At 55.3% G+C, this 22,099-nt stretch overlaps 1 protein-coding gene across 5 annotated transcripts in view; it reads right to left on the bottom strand.

Moving 5' to 3' along the window:
• BCL2A1 (BCL2 related protein A1) overlaps positions 1 to 22,099 on the bottom strand; it is a 47,009-nt gene that overhangs the window by 16,289 nt on the left and 8,621 nt on the right. For 2 of the 5 annotated variants that reach the window (XM_039858387.1, XM_039858389.1), the window contains exon 3: positions 2,123 to 2,255. In XM_039858387.1, coding sequence (XP_039714321.1) covers positions 2,123 to 2,255 — 133 coding nt within the window. Of the gene's footprint in view, positions 1 to 2,122; positions 2,256 to 17,829; positions 17,984 to 18,019; positions 19,964 to 20,648; positions 20,743 to 21,068; positions 21,286 to 22,099 lie in introns of those variants that run through there. The other 3 variants (XM_039858388.1, XM_039858384.1, XM_039858386.1) reach the window with 3 other exon arrangements.

The following is a 22,099-nucleotide window of genomic DNA, read 5'->3' as shown; positions in this document are numbered from 1 at the left end:
CCGTGGGAGGTGACGGGGCCTCGGCAGGGTTATGGGCCTGACTGGAGGGGAGCAGAGGGGACAGGGCTGACAGGCTTTGGGGGAGAGGGGGCTGCCGGGACGCTCAGCAGGACCCCTGAGCAGACCGGAGAAGGGCGACGTCACCCCTGTAAGCACTGCCACCGTCTGCGCCTCGGGCCTGGGCAGGTGAGGCCTTCTCAGCGAGATCGGCAGCAGTGCAGAGGGTCGGGCCTGCAAGCTGTCGGGGCAGTGACTGGGGACAGCACTTCAGCACCAGCTGCTCCCGTAATAAACGCCCGGAACTCCACACGGCACATGGGCGATCGTTCCCGGGCCCCCACCTGTGGCACACGGCCGACAGGGCCGAGCGACCAGGGCCACCCTGCACCAGGCCCAGGCCTGCTCCACCTGCATCTCCTTCCTGTGGGACCAGTGGCCGACAGGACTGTTCCCGTGGAGGCGGCAGCACAGAGTGCAGGCCCAGCCACAGGAGCCCAAGCTCAAGCCTGAGTCGCACCCGTGAGCTCCCCCACCTTTGACAAAGCAAGTCACATGGCCAGTCCCCCGGAGGGAGGGGGTGCGTATCCTCTAAACACTCAGCCCTACTGTTCTGTGGGCTCGCCAGGAAGTCTGTGCCCGGGCAAAGATGTGTGCATCCTTCCCGGTCCACTCACATAGTGGCCGCCTGTTCTTCGTCTGCCCTGGACCCTTCCCTCTCTCCCAAGAAACCTTCCGCTCGCCAGCCCCGCTACGTGGTTCCGACTGGAGCTGTGGGGTTTGCTGCACACCCTGCCCCCTGACCGCAGGGGGCCGATCTGGGGGAGGCACGTGGCCCACGTGCGCCCTCCGTCTAAGTGCTGTTTTGACAACGTGATAAGCGTGACAGACACGGCCTCTCCACATGCGCGGTTGGGCCTCCACTGACTGTTTCTTTGGAAAGGAAGTCGGGGAAAGTGAATGAACCCCAAGAACCCTTACGCAGAGAGGAGAGGAGACGGCGGACGGGGAGGGGTCCTGGTGGCCGTCAAGTCCGTGCCTCCAGTCGCTCCATCCCACGCCCCCGGAGAGTTCTTCCTTTCCCCCAGGCAGACGGGCTTCCCCGCCTGTGTGAGGGGCCGACACACGCGTTTCCCCTCAGGGTCCCGAGAGCAGGCCCTGCTCCACCGAGCGTCGTTGCTGAAGAAGGGTCGGGACAGTTTCCTGAGACAGAAATGCTGGTCCCAGGAGGTGGGTGAGCCCCGCTGCCCTGCGTGGGTGGGGACGGGCCCTCCTGGCTTCTGCTCTTCCGGTTCACAGACCTGCACCGCCCCGGGGGTGCGAAGCCACGGGGTCCACGCGGGGCCGTCTGTGGCTGCCCCCTCCTGCTCCCTCTGCTCCCCTCCTGCCTGGACTCGCTCCTGCGATGATCCCACAATCTCCTAGGCCAGCAACCCCGTTCCTCACGCCTGGATCGCTCCCATCAGCAAGACACACGTTTGAAATTCCTGTCATCTTGAAAGAAAAAGAAAAACCTGCCCGGCTCCCACATCCCTGCAGCTACCACTTCCAGTGCCTGCCTGGGCGCCCGGTCCCGCCTCCTCCCCCTTCCTCCTCCCTCCAAGCCGCACCCCCTTAGCCCTCCGTCCTCACCATCCCATCTCTTTGGATGACTTTTCTGTAACTGCGCCGTCAGCGACCTTGGCTGTGAGCGGGGAGACCCACAAGCTCGTCTGATGAACCCTCTCAAAGGCCACACGCTGGATCGCACGAGGCAGCGTGAACCATACTGAACTGAAGAGGGCAGCTTCGTTACCTCGTGAGCAACCTCGTAAAGCAGAATTTAAAGTCTGCTCCTTCGACGGAAACTGACACTTTACACGTATTTTACGCACCGTCGAGGTTTAAAAACATATAGATTTCATGACACTCTCCTGTTCAAAACGCTCATGGCTTCTTTTAACACTGAGACGAGAGTCCGACCTCCCTGCCACAGCTGGAAGGGCCCAGGCCGTCTGGCCCCCGGCCGGCTTCCGCCCTACCCGAGTCTCCACGTGGTCACGGCGCCATTCCCGGTGTTCGCCACGCACGTACCGCCCTTGGGGCACCACGCCCCCCCGGGACTCGTCACCGTGTCCCTCCTCACCTCAGTCCCTCCGTGCACGGCCACCGCCTGGTGCTTGCTGCCTTGCTTGCTGGCTTCAGTTTCTGTTGCTCGCCTCTCCCAGAAAAACGTTTGGCTCCCCGTGGGCGGAGGCCTCTTCGTTCATCCTCGGCGCCTGGAACACAGTATGCATTGAACGAACACGTGAATGAGCGGGGAAAGCCTGTCTGAGAGCTGGACAGTGACAAACGAGCCCCTGAATCAGGCCGCACCCGTGCCACTGTTCAGTTACGTCAACCGATAAAGTTCTCCTGCTGCTGAAGTCGTCGGTGTTCAGTCAGCCACCACTGTACTCGTGCTGGGTGACAGACCATTCCCCCATCGTGGTGGCTTACAGAGACACTCGTTTTTCCCAGCCCAGGTCTGCCCGTCGGCTGGTGACGCTGCTTCAGGCCGCAGGCCAAGACCCAGTCAGCTCCACAGGCCTCTTACTTCGGGACCAGCAGAGCAGTGGCCTGGGCGGCCTCCCCCGGCTGGCGGCGGAAGCAGAGGCGGCCACACCAAACTATAGCGCACAGCTACACCCCCACGCCCGCACGTCTGCTGCCGCGCCACTGCCTAAGGCCCCGCGGGGCCGGGCGGGGACAGCGGCGAGCTGGGGCGACGCTCCGCCCGCGTCAGTGGCCGTCCTGGGAAGGTACGTGGGAAGAGCGAAGATGCACGACTTCCTGACAGGAATGAGGGCTGCGCTGGCCGCAGAGGTCCAGGTCACCGCTCTGCCCGAGCATCTGTCACTGAGAGATCGAAACGTCCTCACTAACGCGATGGGAACCTTGTGCCTAAAGTCACAGAAGAGAAGAGGCGGGTGACGGAGGTCACGGGTACGGAAGTGGGCGAGACGGGGCCAGGCGAGAGCTGATGGGCTGCAAGGAACCGCCTCAGAGCAGACGGGACAGCGGCTCCGAGTGCCCGCGGCGGAGCCAGGCAGGGAGGCGACTCCAGTCGGCATCCTGGGCCCGGTGGGCAAGCGTGGAAACCAGGGAGGATGGCGCCCCTGGCCCCCCAAGTCTGCCACAGGAGCAGCTTCCGGTCCTCTCCAAGGCTTGGTGCCTTCGTCTGCATCCCGGGATGAATGAGAGCAGTAACAGCTGTTTTGACGATTATTAAAAAAGGTAGTGAAGGACTAGCATAGGGCTTCGGGCCCCGTGGCCCTCGGTCTTGGACAGGCGGCTGGGCTTGTGTCCCGAGACCCTTGGGAGTGGACACGTGGGGCTCAGAGCACATGCGTATGGACGGCGTGGGCAGGCTGGCTTCGTGTCCTCGGCCCCCACAAGGGGCCGGGCCTTACCTGAAGCGCTGAGGCGCTGCCCCTAGGGGTGCCATACTGTCCCTGGCTCTGCTCCATCTTCAGCAGGGAACATGCTCCTGCTTGGGGGGACGTGAGGGGAGACACTCCTGCACCGTGGTCTCAGGTAGAAGTCACGATGGCATTACCATGATGGACCTTCTGGAGGAGAGCAGGCTTCCTCCTTCAGACGAGACCGCCCAGGCCTCTGGGGTCTAGAGAATGGGGCCCAGTTGTAAACCCCCCCGACTTCCAGCAGGGACACGGCGTGGCAGAGAAAAAGGCCACGGGCTGGAAATGACCCACCGACACCCTCGGCCTCTGCAGTTCCCCACGGACTCATGAGGATGGCGCCGTGGGCTCGGGCGCACGGTGGGAACGAGACGGGCTGACGGTGAGAGCCGGGCCGTGTGCGAGACGGGCTGACGGTGAGAGCCGGGCCGTGTGCGCGGCCTCGTCCCCTCCCCGGGCCTGGCACTGGCAGGACCCAGATGCCAGGCCTCCCGAGGCTCCAACTCAGGCTTTCTTCGTCTCTTTCTTCACTGAGCCTCAGCTTCCCGCCTACGACCTAAGCGAGTTGGACTGAGACGTGTCCAGACACCCTCCCAGCTCCGTGAACCCTTCGATCCTGACCTCAGATCTTTACAGAGGGCCGACACGCCTCCTAAAATAAGTCGAGCTGCTTCCACTCTAACAGGAAGAAATCTGGGAGAAAGGTAAATAAACACAGGCAAAATATCAGAAATCGCAGAAGCTGAGAGAGGGGCATATGCGGGCTCATCGCACGCTGCGCCCTGTGCGCGTGAAGTTTTTTCCAGGGTAAATGGTTTCTTAAGAAACAGAGGCTGCAGTGAACAAGTGCCTTTATGACCTTTGCTTCCGAGTCCCCTGGAGAAGCAACTGTCCTGTTAAAAGGTACCTTCCAAAGGAAACCCCCAGCCTCTACCGTCCCCGACCTTCGGCAGCCACGCTGCTCCCGCCCTAGAAAACCTGGGGAGTTTCCAGAATCTTCTATTCCCACTTCCCATTTCTCCAGGGATGTGAACTATCAAGTAAAGAAAAAAGCCACAGACAGGGCAAAACTCACACGCTTGGCCGAGTTGGGGGCAGAGCCCCTCTCGCTAGAACCGAATCTGCCCTACCTACGACACTTAAGGTATCAGAGGTGACACCTTCCCCAGGGGTCACCATGGGGGCCACGTCTGCACATGCCGAGGAAGTGCTAGGGCACAGAGCACTGTGAAGACCCTGCGTCCCGAGCACCAGGCACCTCTGCGCACCTCGATGCCGTTCACGACGGAGCGTTCGCATGCAGGGTCACTGCTTGGGTGTCCCCTCAACCCGAGGGGGTTGATCTCACTCCCAGTTTCTAGCCTGGAAGGGCTGGCAAACCCACAGAAATGTCCGCTGCCCCAGACCTAGGCAGAGCCGTTAGGGGGCGAGCTGACCCTCGTCCCCCAGGAATAGAGGAGCTGTCAGGGTTACAAGGACTCACACAGAACCCCAGACAGAGAAAGGGTGACCCCGGCCTCTCCCTGCTTTCTGCCTCTCTGCCCTCCCTGCCTGCCAAGCCATGGTGGTAAGTCCCAGGCTGCCTGGGAAAAAGGGGACTCTGTGTCACCCAGAGGGGCCCCATCACAGCCCCCGGAGGGCACCTTTCCAGCAGCACGCGTGCAGGCAGGCTGCCCGGCTCCTTCCGGCCTCTGCAGAGTGTGCCCCGGTGTAGAAGCCTCTGGGGTCACCGGCAGCAAAAGTCCCAGTTCAAGTTTTACCCGATTTTCCCCAATGGTGTGTTTTCTGCAAAAACAGCCAAGTATTTAGACCTGGATAACAGGTTTTTATCTGGGGTGGGCAGGCGTGAGTACCGTCATCACCCTTTCACTGATTATTTGCCAAACACCTGCTATGCACCCAGCTCGGGGCTGGGCGCTGAAGACAGAGAAACTCAGGTGAACCCTGCCCTCGAGAGCTGCCAGCCTGCAGTAAGCAGCGAGAAGCCACTGAGTGTCAAAGGGGCACAGAAAGCGACGTAGACAGTTTAACAGGGAAAACGAATAAATATGGGACACCTAGGATGTGCCAGGGATCGTGATGGAACTTTTCAAACCTCATCTCATTTAAAACCCTACAAGCTCCACAGCACCTGACAGGTCCATGGCTAGAAGGAGAGCCAGGAATAAAACCAGGAGTGTCCGACTCCGAAACACACAGATGAGATCTGTCAATTCTTCTTAAAGAATTTCCACATGCACATCAATGAGTAAAGGCAGGAATTTGTTAGCCCCATGCATCGTCACAGAGGAGTCGAGTGTCAACCCTGACTGTTGGGGCTCCGCTGGGCGCCACCTGCTGTTTCCAAGTGGGACTGCAGCACCGGCACCCAAGCCTGGGGTGCCTCCTCCCTCCCTGGCCTTTTCACGGGCACCATTGCCAAAGGTGTGGCCTGGACTGAGTGAGCCAGAGGCCACTGGCCCGTGGAGATAGCAAGTCCTCTCGGGGGACGCCTACAAATCAGAGTGGCTGTGGCTGTTGTGTCTGCAATAAGCATCCTTCCTATTTTAAGAAATTCCTTGTCTGTGACATCCCTTTGCTGGGCAGCGAAGATTTGGGAGGGACAGTGTGGCGCCCGTGTTGCTCGCAGTCTAGTAAAGGGACAGCCAAGTGTGCGACAGTTGCCATGCCACGTGCCCAGTGCTCTGACCGAGGGGAGCACGCAGGGTGAGTTGGAAAGGCTCCCGGGTGAGGTTACAATAGAGCCAACGCTCCGGTCAGACTGAGGAGGCTCTGCTAGACGGTCGAAGCAGAGGCAGAGGAATGGGGTGGGGAAGAGAATAGAAACTGGATGTGTGTGTGTGGGGGGTGACTCCAGGTTCAATATAAACCAGAGCCCAAGGACCAGAGGAAGAAAGGCTGGCAGCGGGCAGGGGCCGGATCATAAAGGGTCTTAAGCTATACTAAAAAGAGTAGACCTCGTTCCGGGACAGCGGGGCTTGAAGCAAGGCACCATCCCATCAAGGTCGCATCTAGGGGACACGCTCACAGAGATAACAAACCCACGTTTGGTGGAGGGGATGGGACATGCCAGGGGAAGGCTGAGTCTGAGGCACCGAAAGACTTGCCAAAGGCGGCGAAGGGCTTCGAGAACTCTTCCTGAACGGGAGCGGCTCCCGTTGTGGTGTGTTCCCCTGGGGCTGGGGGACAACTCGCTGTACTGGAGTGGATGTGGAGGACGTCTCAGAGGTGTACATTAACCTCGCCATTTCAGATACTAATGCTTGTAACAACGGAATCCAAAAGAAAATTTCAACACCTAGAGTTTTATAGTTACAGGAGACTGGAAGGTTAAGGGTTTCAATGCTTTACCTGCTGACCCTGAATCTGGCCATGGACGCTTGTTCGGCTCAAGTGCAAACAAGCAGAAATGCCGCAGGCAGGACGGGCTCTCTGACTGTCCCCACTTCGCAGACCGGAGGCTGAGGCCCGACACGCAGCCGGTGGGCAGCAAGGCCGGCGCTGCCGCTCCACTGCGGCCACGCCCCGCACACGCAAACGGCACTCCGCCACGACAGGACGCCCGCCGGCTCCGACGTCACCCCAAAAGTTACCCAGCTGGGACGCCACGTGCGTTCAAAGGTCACCCCGGCTGTGGCGCCCCGTCTCGTAACGTGGGATGTCACGTAACATGGGTCAAAGGTTATACTGGCTGCAACAGCACGTCCTGTAACGGGAGCTGTGACGTCATTGAATCCGCGACGCGACCTCACACTGGGCTGCAACTACTCGTGGGTCAAAGGCCAACCCAGCTGCGACGTCAGGTCAAGTGACATGCGTTGCACCGTCAATGCAGCTGTGACTTAACATGGGTTCAAAGGTTACCCCAACTACGACGCCACATCACGTAACGTGAGCTGTGATCTCACTGAAGCTGCGACGTGACCTTAGGTTGGCTGCGACGTCATATGAGTTCAAAGGTCACGCCACCTGCGACGCCAGGTCTCCTGATGTGAGCTGTGACGTCATTTCAGCCGCGACGTCACATCGCGGCACCGGAAACGTATGGCAGGTTCGAGGGTTACTCCACGTCAGTTTAATAGAGTCACTCCAGCTATGGCTCTAGGTCACACCGGTGGGAAGAGACGTGACCTGGACCATCATTTCCTCAGCAATGCACTGTCACCCAGGCTTCAAAGTTAAATGGGTCAAAGGTTACCCCGGCTGCGACACCAGTTCATGTCACGTAAACGATGACGTAATTGAAGGCACAACGTGACCTTACGCTGGCTGCAACTTCACGTGGTTCAAAGGTCATAGAAGCTGCAACGCCACATCACGTGACATGCGTTGAACGTCATTGCAACTGCGACTTAACCTGGGTTCAAAGGTCACCTAAGCTGCGACGCCACGTCATGTGATGTGCGTTGCAACGTCATTGCCTCTGCGACTTAACGTGGGTTCAAAGGTCACCCCCGCTGCGACGCAAGGTCACGTGAGCTGTGACGTCACTGAAGCCGCGCCGCGACCTTATGGCAGCTGCGACGTCACGTGGGTTCAAAGGTCACAACAGCCGCAACTATTTACATGACGTTAGATGTGACGTCATTTCAGCTGCGACTCCACGTCACGCTGGCAGACACGGAATATCGGTTCAAAGGTCACTCCACGTCACTCAGTTTAAAAAAGTCACTTGAGCTGCGACTCCAGGTCATGCCAATGGGAAGAGAAGTGACCTTAACGGCCATATCCTCACTAATGGACTGTCGCCCAGGCTTCAAAATCAAATAGGTTCAAAGGTTACCCCAGCTGCGATGCCACGTCACGTTCCGTAGGCTGTAACGTCATCGCAACTGCGACTTAACCTGGGTTCAAAGGTCACCTAAGCTGCGACGCCACGTCATGTGACGTGCATTGCAACGTCATTGCAACTGCGACTTAACGTGGGTTCAAAGGTCACCGCAGCTGTAACGCATTGTCACATGACCTGTGACGTAGTTGGAACCGCGACATGATCTCACGGCGGCTACTACGTCACGTGGGTTCAAAGGTCACAACAGCTGCAACTATTAACATGACGTGCTGTGACGTCATTTCAGCTGCGACTTCACGTCACGCTGGCAGACACGGAATATCGGTTCAAAGGTCACTCCACGTCACTCAGTTTAAAAAAGTCACTTGAGCTGCGACTCCAGGTCATGCCAATGGGAAGAGACGTGACCTGAACGGCCATATCCTCACTAATGGACTGTCGCCCAGGCTTCAAAATCAAATAGGTTCAAAGGTTACCCCAGCTGCGACGCCACATCACGTTCCGTGGGCTGTAACGTCATCGCAACTGCGACCGAACGTGGGTTCAAAGGTCACCTCGGCTGCGACGCCACGTCATGTGTTGTGCATTGCAACGTCATTGCCTCTGCGACTTAACGTGGGTTCAAAGGTTACCCCCGCTGCGACGCAACGTCACGTGAACTGTGCCGTCGCTGAAACCGCGACGCGACCTTACGGTGGCTGCGACGTCACGTAGGTTCAAAGGTCACAACAGCCGCAACTATTTACATGACGTTAGATGTGACGTCATTTCAGCTGCGACTCACGTCACGCTCGCAGACACGGAATATCGGTTCAAAGGTCACTCCATATCACTTAGTTTAAAAAAGTCACTTGAGCTGCGACTCCAGGTCATGCCAATGGGAAGAGACGTGACCTGAACGGTCATATACTCACTAATGGACTGTCGCCCAGGCTTCAAAATTAAATAGGTTCAAAGGTTACCCCAGCTGTGACGCCACATCACGTGACGTGTTGCAACGTCACTGCAACTGCGACTTAACGTGGGTTCAAAGGTCACTGCAGCTGCAACGCATCCCATAATTTAACCTGTGACGTCATTTCGGCTGTGACACGTCGTGCAGGCTGCGACGTTACTTGGGTCAAAGATCACGCAGGTTTTGACGCCACACACGTAACGTGAGCTCTGACGTCATTGCAGCCCGACGTGATGCCAGCTGCGAAATTGCATGGGTTCAAAGGTCACTCCAGCTGTGATGCCATGTCACGTGATCTGAACTGTGACATCATTGCACTTGCGACACCACACCATTCCGGTGACGACACATATGTATAAACCTTATTCCGAGGGTGACATAACTTGTCGGCTGTGACGTCAGGTGTATTCAAAGGTCACCCCAATAAATGAGAAAAAGTCGCTCTAGGTATGCCACGTCACGTGAGCTGCCACGTTCTTGCAGCCAGGATACAGCGTTACGCTGGCTGCAACATAACGTGCACTGTGACGTCATGTAAGCCCCGACTCCACATTACGCAGCAAGTAACCTCATGGGTTCGAAAGTCACCCAAGTTGCAACAGCACGTCATGTGACGTTAGGGGCTATGTCATTGCAGCCGCGACATCATGTCATGCTGGCTGGGACGTTACATATATATCCACCCTCGACCCAGCATCCCCATCCTCTGGATTATACCCAAGAGAAATCCGTGCTGTGTCCCTCAAAAGGTCAAAGGTCATGCCAGCTGCGATGCCACGTCACCTGACGTGAGCTGCTACATAAATGCAGCCAGGACTCGACCTCGCGCCGGCCGCAGCAGAACGTGAGCAGCCATGTCATTCGAGCCGCGACGTCACACTGCCTGCGATATACCTGAGCTGTGATGTCATTTTAACTGTGACGCCAGGTCACGCCAGTGTTAAGTGACACGACCTGGAACGTCATTTCCTCGGGGAGGCGCTGTCACCCACCTTCAAAGTTCAGTGGGGTCCAAGATGAGCACTCCAGCTGCGATTCCACCTTACAGCCAGTTTGAAGTCCTGTAGGGATAATTGTCACTCCAGATGGGATAGGACCTTATCTGCTCCATTATGAACTTGTGGGACAGCCCCGCTGTATTTGGTCCATGCTGAGGAAACTGCCTTATGTAGATAGATGTCCCTTGATTATGTATTTTACAACAAGGTACCTCTGCAGTGAAATGGGGATTGGAGCATCTTTTAATGAAATGGTAGTGTGGGCAAAGCAGATAGTGAGCACGGTGGGAAAAAGAGAATTTGATTCTTACCTTATACCATACGTAAAAATAATTTGACCATAAAACTAAATGTGACGGAAAACTCAGAATATGTTCATGACCTCAGGGTGGTAGGCAGATATTTAAACAGGGCACAAAAAGCTCCATTCTAATGAACTGAAAGATTGTACTTTATTAAAATTAAAAACGTCCGTTAAGCAAAAGGCACTATGAAAAAAGCGAAAGACAAGCCACAGGCTAGAAGAGTATATTTATAAAACATATATCCAACAGGACTCCTAACTACAGTCTGTAAAGAACTTCTACAAGTCCATAAAAAATGTCACCCCAATTTTTAAAAATAGGCAAACGACTTAAGGAACTTCACTTTTAAGAAAAGCGTCTACAAATGACCAATAAACATTGCGAACAGAAACTGTGTTTTCCTTCCTGTGTAGGGAAAATCTCGGTTCTTTCCGCCCGTGTTTCTCTCCTGCGAGTCTCCGTTACTGCTCGCATGGAACACTTGACTTCTGACACTTCTGGTGGCCAAACGTGTGGCAGTTTGTCCCCACAACGAGCCATTCCCTGACACCAGCTACTTGTCCTACAATTGAACTCAACTCTGACATTGTCTACCCGGAGACAGCATTGGATCCCACAGGTTAAGGGCTCAGTCCCATAAGACTGCCCGACATCCCCACTTCAGACGCCAATCACAAGTAGTAGATCACCACGTTATTCACAGCTTCTGTCCAACTTGGCTACAAACCGCAAGTTCTCATGACCCTCTTCCCTTGGATTCTATTATTTGCTAGAACAGCTCACAGAACTCAGGGAAACACTTACATTTACCAGTTTATTAAAGGAGGTGACGAAGGACACAGAAGAACAGTCAGATGAAGAGACAGACACATGTAGGGTGTGGTGTGGGGGGGTCCTGAGCGCAGGAGCTTCTGTCCCCATGGGACTGGGGCGTGTCACCTTCCCGGTGTGGGTGTGTTCACCAGTTTAGAAGCCCTTAGCACTCCATGCTATTGGGATTTTATGGAGGCTCTGTCACGTTGGCATGACCGATTATTAACTCCGTTTTCAGCCCTCTCCCCTCTCTGGGAAAGTGGGGAGTGAGGCTGAAAATCCCAAGTTTGTAATCATGGCCTGGTCTGTCTCGGGTGCCAGCCCCCATCCCGGAGCCTTCATTAGAACAAAAGATGCTCCTAGTGCTCTTGTCACTTAGGAATTTATGAGGGTTTCAAGAGCACTGTGCCAGGAACTGGGGCAGAAACCAACATACACACACACACACACACACACAGACGCATATGTGTATATATATGTGTGTGTGTGTATGTATATATATATGCGTGTGTGTGTGTGTGTATATATATATATACATATGTGTGTGCGTGTGTATATATATATATATATATTTTTTTTCTATTATCGCACAAACACATAAAAAGGTGCTCCACATCATTCCTTGTCCGGGAAACGCGAATTCCACCGCAGCGTGATACCGCTACACACCAAGCAGAGCGGCTAAAAATTTAAAAGGCTGACAACATCAAGCGTTGGCAAGGATGTGGAGCGACTGCAACTCTCTCTCTCTGACATCGTTTTTTGGGGTGTGAACGATACGATCTCTCTGCAGAAGCTTGGGTGCTATTCACACATATATATCCACCCTCGACCCAGCATCCCCATCCTCTGGATTATACCCAAGAGAAATCCGTGCTGCGTCCCTCAAAAGACATGGACAGGAATGTACAGAGCGACTTATTCGTAACGGCAACCGAAACGTCTCAGATACCCAACGACAGGAGAAGAGGAAACAGACCGTGTGCAGAAGGATGTTCACAGCAGCATCCCTCATCATCCCCCCAAACGAGAAATGATCCGAACGTCCAGCACAGTAGAATGAATAGTCTGTGGAATATTTCCAGAGGAAATCTATGCAGCATTGCAAGTGAATCACCCACAGCTACACACAGCAACCTAGATGACGCTCCCACGTATAAAATTGAGCCAAGGAAGCAAAACACAAGAGCACATGCTGTAGGATCCCATCTATAAATGGTTCGAAACAGGCAAAACGAAGCTAGCATTTTAGGGGGTGCATTCCTAGGCGGTAAAAAAAGAAAGAAAGAAAATGCAGGGAACTGGTTTCTATAAAAGTAAGGCCGATGGAGGGGGAGGACTGTAATTAGGAAAGGATGAGGTGGGGGGGAATGTTCTATTTCCTGATCCGGGTGCTGGTTGCTTTGGCGTTTGCTTTGTAGTAACTCATGGAGCTGTGAATTTATGTTTTATACACTTTCCTGAGTCAGTGTTACATTTCGTAGTGTTGAAAACAAGAGGTTTCAACATTACCGGGATTGGGGCGGGGAAGTATAGGGCCTCACGAGGCAGGGAAGGGGGAGCTGGGGCTGCACAGACAGGGAGAAGAGCAGGGGGGTGGGGGGGTCGTCTGGGGGTCCCACAACAAAGGGAGCAATGCGACAGGAAACCAGGACAAGGAAGCCAGACGATGAGGGGTCATTAATACAGCCGCCCAGTGAGACTGGGGAGCCTGTGCCCAGCACATGGTCACCCGGGAAAGGGGCAAAGGTGTCCACCCTGGCGTGCGCCCTGCCTGCTGGAGTCCTTCCTGTCGTGCACCAAGCTCCATCTCCTAGAGCGGACAGCATCTCCTTGTTTCACTTTTTCCTGTAATTTTTTTAATTTTAATTTTTTTTTTTATTGGAAGGATCTGGGCCTTCATTCTGGAGGCACCAGCAATGAAAACGCGCACCACGCATTCCTTCTGCATCGGAATCGTCTGCACTGCTTCCTTCTCTGCCCCGGTCAGAGGCCTGGAAGAGGAGCCGCCACACCCAGCCTTAGCTTCCGTGTTGTCCCCGCTCCCCCCACGACGCCCTGTCCCCATCCCCAGCACCGAGAGGGCACTCCAGGTCTCGTTAGGGATCCTCAAACGTTGCCCACTGACTGGCTCCACGCCTCTGCCATCACCGTGAGGGGGCTGGGCCAAGGCTGGCGGGAGAATTAAGCCCTCATGGCAGCTACTGGGGTGGGGTGAGCCCCAGGCAGGGCGGGTCCCAGCTGCTGGGAGACGGGCACCGTAAAGAGGCCAGACTGTCCCAGAGATTTACCCGGGCTTTGTGGGTGGTGGCGTCCCAGGGGATAGTCGGAGTCCTGCACCAGGTGGGGGTCCGTGGCGTCCAGGTGGGTGTCCTCCATCCCGGCACCTCATTTCCTCACCACCGAGTTCTCGGATTGGCTAAACACCTTGGGACGTGTCTGATTGCCTGGAATTAGGCAACATCCTTCAGGTGAGCCGGAAGGTGAGCGATGCGGGGGGCGGGGGGCGGGGGGCGCACACTGGCGGGCAGGAGCACGTGAGCACCCGCCACCCCCTATTCTTTCCTGTGGCTCTCTGACCGCCACCTGCCCGGGCGCCCAGAGGGCCCAGAGGCCTCGAGGGGTTCAGCCCCGGCCCGTCTGGCTGCTGATCCTATACCCCATAGTCTGAGTCACAGGGGTCAGCATCTCTCTGCCCGGGCCCCAGCACCCCAGGACCTGTGGGTCTGCCAGGGTCCCCCGGGAGTGCCGGCTCCTACTTTCCCGGTCCCTGTGCTGACTTGTGGGTGGGGACTCTGCCATTTCTCCCAGGCTCTCCTGGGCAAAAGACAATACCAGAGTTTGTCTTGCTTTTGGTGTTCATCCTGACTGAGCGAAGGCAAAGCCTGCACGTGTCCACGCAGCAGAATCGGACAGTGGAATCCAGCTGCCTGGCCGATATCAAGTCGACATGGTTATGTCCAGTTACAATTTTTTGGTCAATACCTTCCTTCCCTCCTCTGGAAAGCCTGAGTGTTGGTGTGAGAAGTGAATGACGTCGAAAAGCTGGGCGAGAGGCGTGCTGTTGTGTGTGTGTGGGGACACGTGTCCCCGGCCATGCTCGGCCACCCCATGCCTCCTGGCAACACCCTCTCGGCCTTCCACGCCAGGCACCCAACACGTGCCTGGGCCTGTGGGCTCTCGGCCCTTTTGACCCACCCCGTTTACCTGGAGTTCATTGCTCCGAGCTCGATCACGTCACCAGAAGAGCCAGAGATGACCGCGGCTCCAGTCCGAGAGCCGGGCCTTCCTAGTTTGATGTGCTAACGCGCTTCGCATGACACTTGGGCAAATGAGGCCTCGGTGGCTCCAAAGGAAACTCTGTCCTGTGTGATGACCACGTAAAGAAAGGAAGACCATTTGGGACGATTCAATAAAACACTGTCCATGTTAAGAGTTGGAGATCTCCCATTCGGGCTGGATTTTTATGGAACACATGAGTTATCGTGATGTGGGGGGAGGGGAGGGGGCAGGTCTCGCTCAAACGTTACCGAAGGTGACTTCGATTAAGAGTCCACCTTCTCTGCAAACTTCGTCAAACCCTTGAATTTATTACTATTTTCAGTACCTCATCTCTCTCTCATTTTGAGCTCTTCAGGTTCTATTTCATCGAATCGTCTGGTGGCTTTGGACCTCTGGGAGGTGTTTTTTTTTTTTCTTACCCCAGCTCTTTGGAAAGGCCAGTATTTAATTAGATGTAATAATTTTTCAGTTTTCTAGTCTCTCCTTTGTTATTGCCAGCTACTTATCTGCAAAAGCTTTTCTTTCTACTATGAAGAGGGCAGGTTCCCGACATTATAACCGTCTCAAAATGATTAGAGTTTTCTCATGGCTTAAAAAAGTAGGGAAAAACAAGCTCTGTCTCTTCAAGTGAACTTTGGAAATGCGTGTGTTCTGTAGAATGTTTTCCCGTGTTTCTAAGGAGCGGCAGCCACTCGACCTGCAGAGATGGAAGCTCAGAACCCACCCCACATCCTCCCAGCCGTCAGCCTGCGGCAGGGTGAGCAGTGGGGGATGGCATCCTGGGGGGGCAGGGCTCAGAACCGGGGAACAAACAGGACCGAGGAACCAGCCAAATGGTAGTAAAAGGCCAGATGTGGAGGCAGAGACGGTGAGGTGACACCCAGGGAGGGGTGACAACCGGGGATGGAAATGGGGCTTCGGCGTGCGGGAGGTGAGAGGTCAAAGCCCACGAGGACGTCCTCGGGGGGAAGTCACAAAGCAGGACCAGGGGCCTCCGGTCCCCGTGCCCGGTTTGCAGCACGAGGTCTGCATCTTGGTGGAAACGCTGCTTTCGATCTGACTGTGATGGGACAGGAAGTTTAGGTTAGCGTCCCGTCCCCTTCGGTGATGACTTATTGGTACAGAAGCCCGGGTGGGACTGTGCTGAGGACACCAGAGGACGCTCCACAGGGGACACCCCCGCAGGTGTCCCCTGCAGCAGGCTTTTTCAGCCTCCTTGCCTACCACTTACCGGCCAGCAGCCTTCCTGACCAGACACTGCAAAGCCTAGTGGTTCAGGGCCAGATGCCAGTCTCCGAGGGTTCAAATCCTGGCTCTACCACTCATTAGCTGCATGACCTAGAGTTGCTTAATTACTGTGACTCGGTTTCCCTAACTGTGGAATAGGGGTCATAACTGCACCTGTTCCACACGAGTGTCATGAAGACTGCACGGTTGTTAATACACGCCAAGAGCCTGCGACAGGGCCTGGAACATAGTAAACACCAGCAGCTGTCGTCCTGGTTCCCACTGCCCTGGTTCGGGGTCCCGGCATTTAGAAGCTCCCTCCTAATTTTTCCTTCTTCCCCAGGCGCCTCCAAGTTCCTACTCACATCTCTTTACCCCTGTACAACGAAAATTCCTATTCTCACATTTTTTTCTTACAATAGCCCCAGAAGTCCCATTTCGTAAACCGTAAGAGAAAAAACCGATACGTTGGGCTGCGTCAAATCTAAAAATTTCAAAGACACTTCAGAAAATGAGAAGACAGGTCATAGATCGGGAGAAACAACATCAGAACATACACAGATCTGACCGAGGACTTGCGTGCAGAGTATAACTCGATAACAAGATGACGAACAACCCAACTTTTAAAAGTGGACAAAACAGTTAAATATGTAGGCGTTTCACAAGTGATAACTGGCGAAGAGCCCCTGAATGGAAGCATGACATCTACGGCGGGTAGAAAGTGCCCGTTAAAACCGCGCCGAGGGAGCAGGCGAGGCCGTGGAGAAAAGGGAAGCCTCGTGCACTGCCCGCGGGACGGAAAACCGTGCGCGGCTCCCTCCAAAAACTGCCGTGGACCTGCCACGTGACCCAGCAATTCCACTTCTGGATAGTGATCTCGAGAAATCCAAAACACTACGTCAGAAAGACACACACACCCCTACGTTCCCTGCCGCGGTACGAACAAAGCCAAGATTATGGAAGCGACCTCGGTGTCCGTCGGTGGACGAATGGGCAAAGGAGGGGTGGCACATACCTACACAGGAACATTACTCGGCCATAAACGAAGAATGAAATCTTACCATTCGTGACCACTTAAATGGACCTGGGGGGTCCTGTGCTCGTTGAAATAGGTCAGAGAAAGACAAGAACCACATGATTTCACTTACATGAGGAATCTACAGAAGTCAAACTCACAGAAACACAGAGTGGACTGTGACACGGTGGCCAGGAGCTGAGGGGTGGGGAACGGGAGACGACGGCCGAAGGGCCCAGACGCCCAGTTATAAGACGGTAAGTTTGGGGGATAAACGCGTAGCATGGTGACTCTAGTTAATGTGACAGTATCTTCTATTCGCGAGTTGCTGGGAATCGATATTAAAGTGTTCTCACACACGCACACAAAACCGTGCGAGGTGAGGGAGGCATTAATCGTGGGGATCACTTCATCATATACACGGGTGTCAAGTCTTCTCATTGTACACCTTAATGACACTGCTTTTTATCTGCCGATTATCAATCGAAAAACCTGGAAAAACGTAAAAAGAACGCGTTGAGGGGATCACCTCTCCAGACCTCTAGGATGGCTGAAGAAAAAGCGACAGAAGCGAGGTGCGGGGGGGATGTAGGGGAGCTGCCACCTCGGGCCCCGATGGGGCTGCAAGGCGGTGCCGCCACCTGGGGCCGGAGCTTGGCGGTCTCTAGGGAAGTGCCGCCGGCCTCATCGCACAGCCTCGCAACTCCGCCGTGCAGCGTTTCCCCGGACGGGAATGACAGCGCCCTCCAAGGGCGCTCCGGCGATCTCAGCGGCTGCCTTCGTCACCGCCCGGCCCGGTGACAGCACCCAAACACCCGCGGGCAGGGCGATGGGCCACCAGCGCGGGGTCACGGGACACGATGAGCAATAACGACGGATCGTCAAGACCCGCGACACCGGGGTATGTTTTTAAAACACGAGGCTAAGGAGAAAAAACTGGACACGCAAAAATCAAACACTGCACGGCCCTACTAAACGTGAAATTCTCGAACATGCGGAACTGACCTCGGGCTGGCAGAGAAAGCCAGACGGTGGTTTCTGGGGCCGGGGTACGGGAACTGGGCCCAAGGGGTCTTTCCCAGGTGACGGAAATGGTCTAGATCTTGATTGTGCTGGCTGCTGGTTACCTGGGTGTTGACACTTTAAAAAACCCACTGAACTGGAAAAAAAACCGCCGACGTCGAATTATACACTTAAAATGAAGGCATTTTATTGTATGTAAATTTCACCTCGCTACATGTGATTTTTATAAAAAAGCCAGCTTCATTTTTTTAGCAACAGAAAAACCAGTTCTCCACGCATGGGGTGGCACGGGGCGGGAGGGTTGGTGGGGATGGGAGCCAGTTTTTAAAAATCACAGTTTCCTGATTTGTACTCCCTGGAGGAGAGAAGTCTTATGAGTCCTGAAAAAGTGATCTACCCTGCCCACACCCCAGAAGGGGCAAACGATACTTTTTAAGGAACGTGAAAGATGGGGGTGGCTGAGGTCATATCCGATTATCCACACCTCCTTCTCTCCAGAACCTTCCGTTCTGCTGGGGTGGGGGCAGCAGAGGTGAGCTCAAGGTACAGGCCACTGGTCTGAGCCGTCTTGTGGCAGAGGTCCAGGGAGGGGGCGTGGGGGCAGCCCACCAGACACTTTTGCCTCTCCAGCCCAGCTCGGACCCCTAGGAAGGGGTGCTGGGCTCAGGGGCGGGCCTGCCTGGGGCTCTCGCAAGGGTAGAGCCAGCTCCACAGGAGCAACTCAGGCTCTACAGTCTGGGAGTCGCTCCCCTCACCCCTGCTGCCCGGGGGCAGACCGCGCAGCCACTCGGCCTCCAAACTCCCTCCCCGTCACGCGGTCAGCCGGTCACACACACCTGCCACTTCTAATCTCAAAGCCACCCCCCTTGCCCGGTCCCTCCTGCCCCATCCACAGTGGCCAAGTGGTCTTTTAGAAGAGGAAATTAGATTAGAAAACTCTCTGCTGAAAATCCTTCAGACATATCTTGTCACTTTGAGGAAGCACCCCAGAATCCTTACGGTGTCCTCGGAAGCTCTGCGTGACCCAGCCCTGACAGCCCCGCGGCACCATCTGACGCCTGCTTCTCCCCACTCCCGGTGCCCTGCCCACACTGACCGCCCTCCCGACACGCCCGTGCTGCCTCGGGGCCTTTGCACGAGCTGCCCTCTCCCTCAGTGTTCTTCGCTCTTCACCGGGCTCATGCTTCAGGCCTCGGTTTAGGAGCCACCTCCTCCTCCCTTAAGCTCACATAGTACCTTGTGATTTTTTTCCTTCATTTATGTTGCCATGCTTTTTAATTATATATTTATCTGTGCGATTATTTGTTTCATGTTTGTTGCTCTAATTATACTTCATAAAGGCGGCAATCGTGTCTGATTAGCTCATCACGGGGTGCTTGAGGCCTAGAATCCTGGCGCTTAAGAGGCTGATGTAGACACCTTTTAAATGGATGGATGAATGGATAAAAGGGTGTTTTAAAATGCAGCTTCTACTATTAAATATAAAGCCAACAGACCAGGAGTCAGCACCATTCAAACAGGACTTTGTTACACTCAGAGATCCTAAGGGAAGAGGACACGCCACACCCCGGGGCCACGTGGGGAAGCGGGGCGGGGGGGTGTGGGGGGTCAGGAGGCACAGGGATGAGGGGAACATTAGGGCAAGAACCTTTGCTGTGATTTCCACAGAAAGGAACAGGCAAGGCTGGCTGAGAAGGCTCGGGGTTGGCCCTAGGCTGATCAGCGGAGGTGGGGCGTGGCCGGAGCGTGAGCACCCCATAGGGGACGCAGGCGACGCAGGTGCGGGTGTGGGCTCTGGAGGGTTGGTTCGCACTTGGAAGGTGTGCTCACAGGTGAGTTAGGAACCAGGGGTCCTAGGAACAGGGGCCATGGCCCCACATGGACGCTTACAGAACTCCCGGAGGACCTGGGCTCCCGCTTCAGAGAAAGACAGAGAGCTGTGAGCACAGCAGTGGCACAGCCTGGTCCCCGGGGAGGGCGGCACATAGGCCCCAGGCCCAGAAGGGGCCTCTCTGAAGGCCTGGGAGTGACCAGGAGGGACCCGCAGAGGCTGGATGCATTCCTCCAGGGCGTGGGTGTTGTCAGACGATGGAATCCGGAATCCGCCCAAGCTGGTCTGGACAGAAAGGCACTGATTAAGGGTTAAAGACAGATGGCGGAGTCACTGGAGGGATGAAAGACACACATTGGAATGAGCCTCGGGGAGGGACTCCCGAAGCCACAACAAAGAACTGTGCAGCCCAAGGACCTTCTGCTTATGCATGACGGAGAAGTCCCAAAAGCCGGAAGCTGCCACCCCACCATCTCCAAGAAGCCACCTCGTAAAGCAGGAGGCTACCAGCAGCCATCGCTCCCCAGAGTCTCTATCGCAACCCAGGGCATGTTCCTCTCCCTGTATGATTCAGCGTCACACGCAAGACCACTCAGCAGATAGAGTCATTCACGTCTCATGTTCCAGGGGCCCGGAGTCTGGAGAGCGCCGTTTTTAGCTTAGGCCTCTCGGAGTGGGTGTGCGGATATGTCCACGTGTCTACCGCACGTGGTCTGGTGCTTTTCACTGGTATGGACCGCGCGTTTACTTTTTCTAAAATGTCAATTATCGGACAAAATTCCGTCCCTATATCTTGGTGGCTATGGCTCTGCCCCCGTGACCCCACTCTCGAGAGGCTCAAGGCCTACCTTCCCGATGTGTAGAGGTCACATTCTCTACCCCCTGCTGGCATGCATCCGTGGACGTCTGCACACAGAAGCAAACATTTGCCCAAACTCCAGCTAGCGACGGGGAGGCTGCAGCTGCTCACCTGGAATGCGACCACGTTTCCCAGCCAGGAAAACCCCCGCCATCTGCCGGGCCAGCTCCAGAGGCTCGGCAGTTGGGCTCGACTTCCTCTGTCCCTGAAAACGCGTTAAAGACCTTGTTACCTATAAGACGCACGGGTGAGGAAGGATGCCTCGCCAGGATCCTTGGGATTTAGATCAAGACCCCTGAGTCCAAATCCTGACTCCGCCACGACTTCTACGTGTAATTTTGGGAAAGTCACTTAAGTTCTTGAGATAGCAAATTTCTCATCTGTAAAACAGGCCCGGTGCCAAGTACTTCACGGAGCTATTGAGAAAAGCACACGCGATACTGTATGGAAAAACACCGTGTAAACGGAAACACGGCTGGCCTGGGGGGGGCAAGCAGGTGCCATCTCATGAGCCGACCCCCGAGACTTTACCAGACCGGATTCGAGAAGGATTCTGAGGCCGTGTCTGGGTTCACTGGGGAACGGCGCGATTGCTCGGTAGAGATGTCTGTTGTGGAGAGCAGAGACGGTGGCCTTGGGAGGGCACGGGTAAGGCGGGCGTCACGGATGTCACGCACTTGACATTCCCGCGCCAGCGAAGTGGGTGTTGTGATTATCGCCGTAATGGCGGCGGTCCTCTGGGAGCTGCCTTAAGGAGACAAAACTGTCCATAAAGAAGCATTCGCCCGACGGAGAATGGGGCTGGGAGAAACCAGAGACTCGTGTTGTCGGACTCGGTCGGAGTCGATGTCCCACGCAGGGCCTCGGCGGGCTGGGAGCGGAGCTGACCCCGTGGCCCTCTCCACGGCCCCCCGAGCGCCATCGTATCTGTCCATCCGTCGTGTCCCGAGCGCCGCAGGCCCGTTCCGGAGAAGAGGCTGGTCTGGACTCCCAGCTTTACGGGGACTTGGGCTCCTGCTTTGGGCTCTGCCCCAAAGCGGATGCGAGGTGGCACCTTCGCAGGTGTGTTTTCCATGTTCTCTCCCCTTCGGCTCTAAGGCCCCAAGCAAATGGCGGAGCCACAAGAACGAACGGATCCTAGTTCCTTGGACCCCACTTCACCACGACCCAAATGCCTCACCCGCTTGGTTCATCCTGTGGACCAAAATTTTTTTTAAATAAAAAAACTTCCCTTGTGTTGGGCCACTGACATGGTGGAGTTTATCTCGTAGAGCAGCTAACAGTCCCCCCTTATCTACGGTTTTGCCTTCCATGGTTTCCGTCGTCCCCGGTCAACCGCGGTCCAAATATATTAAATGGAAAATTCCAGAAATAAACAACTCGTGGGGTTTTATAAATCGTGCACCATCCTGAGCGCCTTCCTTCCTGTCATCACGGAGGCGTTTGTTCATCTCGCGTCATCCGAAGAAGAAAGCTGAGGGCAGGACAAGAAGCTCTAGAGGCCAGCTCCGCATAACTTTTATTACAGTATATTGATGCGATTGTCCTAATTTATTATTAGC

This window comes from Pteropus medius, unplaced genomic scaffold (genome assembly GCF_902729225.1).
Source record: "Pteropus medius unplaced genomic scaffold, Ma_sr-lr_union100, whole genome shotgun sequence".
Lineage (NCBI taxonomy): Eukaryota > Metazoa > Chordata > Mammalia > Chiroptera > Pteropodidae > Pteropus > Pteropus medius.
Note: the sequence above shows the minus strand (reverse complement) of the source record. Positions and strands in the feature narration are given on the sequence as shown.